The sequence below is a fragment of the Astatotilapia calliptera genome, chromosome 5 (assembly GCF_900246225.1).
Source record: "Astatotilapia calliptera chromosome 5, fAstCal1.2, whole genome shotgun sequence".
Lineage (NCBI taxonomy): Eukaryota > Metazoa > Chordata > Actinopteri > Cichliformes > Cichlidae > Astatotilapia > Astatotilapia calliptera.
The window spans coordinates 33020482-33030049 of record NC_039306.1 but is presented as its reverse complement, the minus strand read 5'-3'; the positions used below and the strand labels follow the sequence as shown (position 1 = coordinate 33030049).

Below are 9568 nucleotides of genomic sequence, written 5' to 3'. Positions count from 1 at the left end.
TTTTTGTTAGATCAAGTGTTATCACCACTTGTGTACTCCCCTCTTGTTTATAAACTTATGTGAATGGGACTATATTCTGTTAAAGCTCCTTCCAAGCAAACCTAGCAGCTGCACAATATGAAGGATTTCTCAGCATGTTATTTAAGGTACCATGCAGCTACTAACCAACCCTGCACCACCTTTTCCCTCTGATCTTTTGCTAAGTCTGGTCCCGTCATCGCTGTGGGTGTTTGTGCTTGGCTCTTCCCTGAAATCACCTGTCCATCAAACAGCGTGGTCAGCTCTGTGACGTCTTTCCCCTTGCATTTTCTGTAGGTGGCAGACATGATGACTGTCCTAACTGCCCAGTTTGTCTATGTTGTCAGTTAAATGACCATTGCTACACAAGACACATCCCCTACTGAGGATTTTTCCCTCAGCTCTTCCAAACCAGCCCAGGTTCCTGCACACAGGAGCAAAGCAGGCAAAGAGTTTAACATTTACACTTCAGCTGCTTTAAATGAACTCTTAGTTGTGCTATATGACCAAAGTCCAGAGACTACTTTTTAACCCCTGTAGCTGATTGCCAAGCTTCATGTGAGTGTTTTTCATTTGCACTGCTGTGCATATGGAGTAGCCGGTCTGGCCGTCGTCTGCAGCTTTGAGCTGAAGTTGTTCTTGGCAGGATATTATTCTGAGGGAGAGCGCTCTCCCATAGTTGGAGGATAAATCCAGGTAAACCATTGGTATGCCGTGCGATAAATCTCTGTGGCATATAGCACTGCCAGAGGGCACACATGCGCACGATCAGACATCAAGTTCACAACAGCAGAGACCTGCAGTGCTGTCAGGTATATTTGGTGTGAGGAGACGGTTTCCTTGCTTCATATGTGAGAGTGTTTAGTAATTCTGTCGCTTCGTAATGACTGTTTTTGTTTCTGCGGTGATGAATGTGTTGTGGACCACCCTTTGGCCGGTGTCAGCCTCACTCCTCACCTAGTTGATTTATGCACTGAAGAGGTGCCCCGAGGGGAGTCTGCTCAGTATGTGTACGGTGTGAGCAGTGCTTATCAGTTACAGTGGACAACACTTAAAAACTGTTTATCTAAAGATTCCTTTTTTGGCCACATATGCAGGTGTAAGATGATGAGGTTCCAACGGAACAATTTGATGAAGTTTCTCTTGTGAGACGTCTATGTTTCTAATGTCACGCACTCCAATGATCTGTGCTAATGGAAACTGACAGAAATTTACTGCTGGACTGTGGCGACATCTAGTGGCCAGACCTGACTAGAGAACAGCCAGCGCTACACACCATGCAGTTCCACTTTATCTTGTTGCAGTCTTTATTAGAAACCTCTTAAAATTAGCCTCAACTTAGTTGATACACAGCACATGGTACACAGCAGATGGTAATCGACTTCAGGAGAACAAAGCGATCTGAGCACTCGACCCTCTACATAGAATAGAATAGAATAGAATAGAATAGAATAGAATAGAATAGAATAGAATTCAACTTTATTGTCATTGCACATGCACAGGTACAGGGCAACGAAATGCAGTTTGCATCCATCCAGAAGTGCTTTAGTGATATAGATATATTACAATATATATTAGCAATAATATAGATATGTGAGTATATTACAGAAATGGGTCTATTATGGTATGTTATAATGTACACGGTATGAAGTATGTTGTGAATATTCTATAACTATAAGTATGTACAGGCTGTAGTGAGTACAAGCTATGTACAAGCTATGAACAGGATATAAATATGAAAAACTATACAGAATATGAAATAAATAACTTTACAGAATCTGGGATATACAGCTATACAGAAATGGGAACTATGCAAGTTGTAAACAGTTGTAGGATTAAAGATTATCGAATGTACAGAATGATTATTTACACAGAGCTATACAGTAGTGCAGTTAAGATAAGTGAGGGTGTAGATAGTTTCTACAGAGGCTATATAAAGTGCTAGTGGTTGTGAGTGGTGGTTCAGTCCATGTTATTATTGTGTTTGAGGGTACAGTTGTCCATTGTGGGTGTGTGTATGTTCAGTCCATGAGTTTAACGTGGGTCAGATGTCAGGAGGCAGAGTTCAGGAGTCTGACAGCTGTGGGGAAGAAGCTGTTCCGGTACCTGGTGGTCTTAGTCCGGAGGCTCCTGTGGCGCCTCCCAGAGGGCAGGAGGGTGAAGAGTCCATGTGATGGGTGACTGGGGTCTTTGATGATTTTCCCAGCCCTTTTCAGACACCGCTTCCTGTAGATGTCTTTTATGGCAGGAAGTGGTGCTCCGGCGATGCGCTGGGCAGTTTTCACGACCCTCTGCAACGCCTTCCGGTCCGAGGCAGAGCAGTTCCCGTACCAGACTGTTATACAGTTGGTCAGGATGCTCTCGATGGTGCAGCAATAGAAGTTCACCAGGATGTCTGAGGACAGGTGGTTCTTCCTCAGAGTCCTCAAGAAGAAGAGGCGCTGGTGAGCCTTCTTGACCAGCTTGGAGCAGTTGGTCGTCCAGGTGAGATCCTCGGAGATGTGGACTCCCAGGAACTTGAAGCTGCTCACACGCTCCACAGCCGTCCCCTTAATGTGGATGGGTGGATGTGGGTCAGCATTCCTCCTGTAGTCCACGATGAGCTCCTTGGTCTTCTCGGTGTTAAGCAGCAGGTTGTTTCTGTCGCACCACTCAGCCAGACGATCCACCTACATTGATGGGGAGGAGGTAGAAAGGGTAGAAAGCTTTAAGTTCTTCGGAGTCCACATCTCAGCCGACCTTACCTGGTCCACAAACATCTCCCACCAGGTAGGGAAAGCACAACAAAGGCTTTACTTCCTCAGGAAACTACGTCAGGCCCAATTACCCCAAAGACTGCTAGTAAACTTCTACCGCTCCATCAGCGAGAGCCTTCTGACTTACTGCCGCACACTCTGGTTCAACTACTGCACCGCGGAGGACAAGAGGAAACTGCAGCGGGTGGTGATGGCAGCAGAGCGGGCAATCGGCACCTCACTAACCCCCCTCAGAGACATCTATACTGGCAGACTTCAGCAGAAAGCCAGCATCATCATCAAAGACCCCTCGCACACTGGACATTCACTTTTTCCCCCCCTTCCCTCTGGTAAACGTTACAGGTCCATTAGGTCGAAGGCAAACAGACTCAAGTTTTTACCCACAGGCTGTCAAACATTATCCACCCTGATTGGAGGATGACTGCACTGCCAACACTCATGGACATTACACCTTATTTATAAATCGTATTTCTATTTATACTTCAATGCAACCAACATCCCTACCTCTTTAAACTGTATTTATTATAACCTTATTTAGTATAGTTGCAACAGCACCCCCCCCCCCCCCCACTCAATGTGCAATATCACCCCCACACACACTCACACTCAATATCACTGATCACACTACACTTCTCAATGCACCTGCTAGTTAGATGGCATGTATGTAGATGTAAGCGTGTGTGTGGAAATATATGTGTGTATGTATGTATGTACGGATGCATACATGTGTATATATATATATATGTATGTATGTGTGTGTAAGTTTGCAGTTGTGTGTGTATAACTTGTACATATCTTTCTTGTGTAAATGTAAATTTGTCTGTTATTGTGTAAATACTTACGCTATTGTGTACTTCACACACATGGAGAAATGCCAAACTGCCTTTCATTATTCTTGTAACGGTGACAATAAAAAGCTATTCTATTCTATTCTATTCTATTCTATTCATATTACAGCTATATGTGTAGCAAACCGGGGCTGGTGGTTTAGGAAAGTCCCCAGGAAAAGGTGGTTCTCATATAGTTTGATTCCATGTGTGCCCTCACAGGGAACAGTTACTGCAAATCATTAATAAGTTGTTCTGGTGATGAAATATTTTGGTCCCGATGGGTTTGGTCTTTTCCAGGATTTCACGCGACATTAGAGATCACTGATGGCAGTTAAATCCAGGGACCTTTGTTGTGACCAAATGTCAGTCTCTCTGAAGACATATAAGAGATTTGTGACCAACTTCTTGCTCTTGTCCAAGTCATTTCTCAATGAGGTCATAAATCAAGAAATTCTTTTACTTTTATATTGTTCTTTTTTAACCATAAATAACACAGGTTTAAAAAAATTTCTCTATTGGCTACACATATCTTTTTACGTGAAATCTATGATCTATTAAAGGTCATTACAGATTATTCACTAAAAGCACCAACAAGGTGTTCCCCTATTAGCTGAGAACTTGGTGTACCTTGGCATGGTGTGCAGTGTGTGCTTAAAAAATTGGAGGGAAATGCTCGAGTGAATGAAAAAGAACTGGTAAGCCTAAAAAGAAAAATCCAGTAAAGACCTGACACAGAGATGCATCTGAACCATCTACTGTTCACTGAAGTCAAAACAGAAATGGACTCAGAAGAAAGGTGGCTGTCAGGAAGTTATTCTTAAGGAAAGGGAACAAGGAAAAAGCCTCATGTATGCCAAATTACAGAAATGAAATATAAAAACTGACTAAAAATCAGTGTAAATAGGTCTTATGGAGTTGTGAACCTAAATTTTTAATTGTTGTTCCAAATCAACGTCAATAAAGGAGGTGAGTAGAGAGGTACAACAGTGTCCACAGCCATCTGTAAAACATGGTGGAGGCTCTGTCATGGTGTGGGGCTTCATTTCAACCAGTGTTGTTGGCAACCTTGTCAGAATTGATGGAATTATGAACACAGAACAGTGCTGATTATTGGCAATGGTTTCATTATTAAGTTTGAGTGTGTTTGTATTGTTGGAAGATCAGCCTTCACCCCATTCCGAGGTCCATAGTTGTTCTGATGCAGGTTATCATGAAGGATGTTCTGTACATTGCTGCATTCATCTTTCCCTCGACACTCACTAATCTCCCAGTTCCTGCTGCTGAAAAACAGCCCCACAGCATGAAGCTGATAGCCCCATGCTTCACCGTAGGACTCATATTGGCCTGGTGATGAGCGGTGCATGGTTTCCTCCAGATATAACTCTTGGCGTTCAAGACAAAGAGGTCAATCTTGTTTTATCAAAGACTGAACAAAAAAAAACTAAAAAATTTGATAAAGGCAGCATTGTGTTAACGAATCTTGAGGCAAGTATCTGCAACAAGTCTGTACTGCTGTTCAACTCATAGCCAGCAGAGGGAGCACAATTGATTTGTGTCTGCAAACTCTTTCTCTGTAAAGCTACAGGTTACAGATCACAGCTGATGGGAAACCTCTGTCCTTTGGACTAAGCATCAGACATGACCTCAGTCAAAGAAAAACTTAAAAATCTATTGGGTTAAATGCCACAAAATCATTTATGAATATCTTCTTCTTCTTCTTTTGTCACACTTCCTTTTTGGATCACCACAGTGGATCATCTGGCTCCATCTCACACCATCCCTATCATCCTCTATCATAACAACCATCTGCATGTCCTTATGAATCATGTTTGCATATGATTTTACACCAAATGCCCTTCCTACCACACCCTCACTCTCTCTGTGGCTGGGTTCATTTATGAATATCTAACAGTTATAATTCATTCTCAAAGACAGTTAGACTCACACTAATAAATGTAAAGTATTCATAACCTAAACAGCATTTCCTCAGTAAATATATAATAAATTTGATAGTTTGGTGCAGGTCTGTAAAGCAGAACAGGAAATTGCTTGGGTTAAGTCATATTCATGAATCTGAACATGTATATGTTTACACATCTATCAGTGAATATTTTCTTCTTTTTTTCATGAATACAGACATAAACATGTCACAGTACACATACAAGCAAAAAAGGATCAGCATTTGGTAACAGTTTTTTTTAATGATGCAGACATATTCTGAAACAATTTGCCAAATCTACCAAAATTCATGGAGTTTGCCTTAATGTGGGATCCAGAATTATTGGTTTTGTTTTTGTTTTTTATTAGATTTTATTTTATTTTATTTTAACTTTTTATTTTTAATTCAGTTTCAGTTAGTTTCCAAAATGTGTTTGCGCATTTCAGTTTAGTTTTTGTTATTTGAATATCTTTGATTCTAATTTAGCTTTTATTAGTTTCAGTGTTAGTTTTAGTATATTTTTTTTTAATTATTACGCCAGAGAAACGATTAAGGAATATCAGTATATTTTATTATATTTCAACAGAAACAGTTGGAAGAAGTTGACTCAGTCTTGTAGACATACAAAGTCTCAATAAACATGTCCATAAAAGCCTGATCAGGAAGTTTGTGACAACTTTTTTTTAATTTTTTTTTATCAGATTAACAAATACAAAACTAAGACTATTTTCTCCACATTTTTTTTCTTTGTTTGTTTGTTTATTGTTTGTTTTTTAGTTTTCCAAGTTCACAAACTACATAAGACCTATCGAGGGCACCAATGTGGTTTTGTTGCCTCTAGCTGACCGCAAATTTGAATAGAAAAAGAAGGAAAAATATCCGGAACCTTCCACAAATGCCCGCAGACTAAACACGGACTTGTTTGTTGGTAGCACTAGTGATCGTCTAGTAGCTAGCTGCAGTCAGTTTACAAGCTGATTAAGGGTGGTCAAAGCACGTTATAACGCCTTTTCTACTTGTTGTCTTTACTTTGTCAACTGTAGGGTAAGTGTACCATTATCAGAATCTAAAATGCTGCTGGCGATTGAAATGTTACTCTATTAAAACCAAACTCTTAGCTCGCTAATATTAGCTACATGTACAGAGACGATCTTGGCGATAAAGGATTAGAGCTGCACATTTAGGACGTTTAGATTTCTCTTTTTGTGGAGCACTTGACTTGTGTCGGCACAGTTGTTTTCGCTCTTGTTGCTGTTGCAGCTTTACAGCCAAAGCTAACGCTCATTTATCATCCATTAACTCCGTTAATGGTTTTTGTTCGAAAATAAGGGGGAAAGATCGTTAAAACTTCCCGCTGTCCAGGGAATGAAAATGTAAGGTCCTAACTAAACTCCTAAAACTGTGTAAATGTGGAACGCATTCATCATAAAGCAGGTTATGACACTGCCTAAAATACTTGTTTAATTTCCTAAACATACAGATGAGAGAAGGAGCAAAATCACAAGTTATAAAAGGCCTACATACACAAACACACACTGGATAATTGGAGGGAAAGGGGAGGGGTGATGTGATGCATTTAAATAAGTATTTAAATGTATAAAATCCACAATTAGTTAAGTAAACTTGATATATTTCTCATTTTGTGCGTCATTTTTGTTAAAAGTTGCGCTTTTTGTGTCTTAATCTTCTACATCAAAGGGTTTAGTTCTCTTGTTTCCTTTTTTATTTAAATGTTCTCAAATTTCTGTATTGTGAATAGTTGCCACCTTGATGTCACGGCTGTATAATTGGGCAGTGGATTGTAAACCTTGAAACTACAGCTTCTCTCACCCACTCGTTTTTGTTGTTTTCCTCATTTGTTTGTTTCACTAGCTGTTCATTAGGTTTAGCTAGTTATGTGTTACTGAACTCTTCTTGATCACATTAGACAATCCATCATGATTTGCTCTCATATTGACTCTATTTTTAGTCACAATATATGGTTTTCTTTTTAATGTTTTGTCACTATGAGACCATTTGACGCTCGTCTCTTGTTACATTTCTAGTGGACCATCACCATGGAGCCTGCGTGTCGTAAAGACAAACCAAAGCTGAACTCAACCCCGACCAGAGGAGACAGAGCCAAGCAGAAGTCTGCACAGCAAGAGCTCAAGCAGCGGCAGAGAGCAGAGGTGGCCATCATCCCCTTTTGTTATTAAACCTAGCACACATACCCCAACCTAAAATCATAAACAGACATTAAATTTGATTGCTTTCTTTCATTTGCAGATCTATGCTTTGAACAAGGTGATGACAGAGTTGGAGCAGCAGCAGTTTGAGGCCTTTTGTAAACAGATGCAGTCACAAGGAGAATGATGCTCTGTCCTCCTATTTTACACACCCTCCAAAAACACCATGGAGAGACACACACACAGACTGCTCTCTTATATTCAGCTGCATCTCTGTTGTTGCCACCTGCTGGAAACAATTTAAAAAGTATTTGTTTCTGGTGTTGAATCAGGCAACATGTGACATTTAACAGACTCCAGTTCCTGGCCCTGCAGCGGACTTGAAAATGCCACACATTAGTTGTTGTAAGCTGATGTTGAGGCGCATCAGGTTACTGATGTTTCCTTTCCCCGAGGTGTGCATGTGAAAGGTGTCCAGGTCAAACATACATAGTGATATTTTTACCTGCTTTCTTAACCCAGGAAGTCTCTCAGCCAACCGGAAATGGGTTTAAGGCTGATATCCATGAGAGGAGAGATGTTTTTGGACCTCTCCTCTAACAACTCATTGTCACTTTGCAACAGTGAGTTGTTAAGAGCCTGTTTTGACAGAGTGCTTTATTTTTAACTTCTTAATATTTAAAGCTTGCTGCAGGCGTTAAAGTACCATAGTAATGAGGAAAAATCACAGCTTTACTGAAGAAATCATCAGTTTTGGCACAGCTCCGGTCATAAACATTGCTAGTCTGTACATTATGCTCTCCTGACTTGTTGTCACCTGCCTACGTTTTTATTAGGAGTATTTTAATATCCTGCTATCACTCCTCCACTCCACTGTGTTTTTCAGCCAGTACCTTACAGTGATGTCTCACTCTGACCCAATCACAGACTGTAGAAGGTCACATTTTTATGTCCTACTGCGAGTGAAGTCTATTCTATCTGTCCGTGTGATTTCCAGTGATGGTATGTGTTCTGTCAGTCTGTCTGTTAGTTATCCGGATGAATTTGCCATCGTGTGTGAATTTTGGCCCAGCTTTGAACTGTTTCAGCTGATCTGGATTCACGTACCTTTGGAAGCCTTCTTTACCATTACTACATATGTAGTGTCATACATTCTTAAATACATACCCTGTTGTATAAGAACAGCTGTCCTGATGTTTTGAAGAGAATATCACAAACTAATTCAGAGGCACACATCCTTTTGGATTCAGGGACTTCTAGGTGGAGGTAGTGGAGCTGCAGACTGGTGGAAGTCTTGGAGAAACAAAGTTCTTTGGTCCATGTTAGCTCTTCAGATTTTGTCTGAAAGTTTTCATTCTCTTACCAGCATACTTAATGCAACACTACGCTCCGCTCTGGCCATGAGGCTGTGTTTCAGTGATTCATGAACACAAACTAATAGTAACTTTAAAATCCATTGTCCTTAATATCTGTGTGTTACCACAGCTCATATAGACTCGTCAGAGTCTCACTGATCTGTTCACGAGCTACTCCTGCATGTTTTTGCCACAGTCACTCATTTTGTAACCTATAAATATTTGTATTGTTTGTTACCCTATGGCATCTACTCTGACCTGAGTATGATTTATAAAAAAAAATAAAAAGTGAGTTTTTTTGAATATGTGCTTTCATTTCTTTGTGTTTTGACAAAACTTTATCTGTCAGATGAATTAACACAAAAAGCCATCAACAGCAGCTACTTCCTGAGTCCTTCATCTCCAAAGACACCAACAGATCAGCAGCTCTTATATTTAACACCCCACCTTTTTTGTAAGGGTGTGGTGGTAAGATTACCCCTCTGCTCTGTAGCAGAACAGA

The 9568-nt window shown here is 40.4% G+C and overlaps 1 protein-coding gene across 1 annotated transcript; it reads left to right on the top strand.

The window, feature by feature from the left end:
• The first annotated feature begins 6431 nt into the window (after positions 1–6431).
• On the top strand, positions 6432–9369 carry svbp (small vasohibin binding protein). The gene is made up of 3 exons (XM_026168993.1): positions 6432–6587; positions 7589–7714; positions 7812–9369. The coding sequence occupies exons 2-3, from the start codon at positions 7601–7603 to the stop codon at positions 7896–7898; spliced, it is 201 nt and encodes a 66-aa protein (XP_026024778.1). The 5' UTR covers positions 6432–6587; positions 7589–7600; the 3' UTR covers positions 7899–9369.
• The last annotated feature ends 199 nt before the right edge of the window (positions 9370–9568 follow it).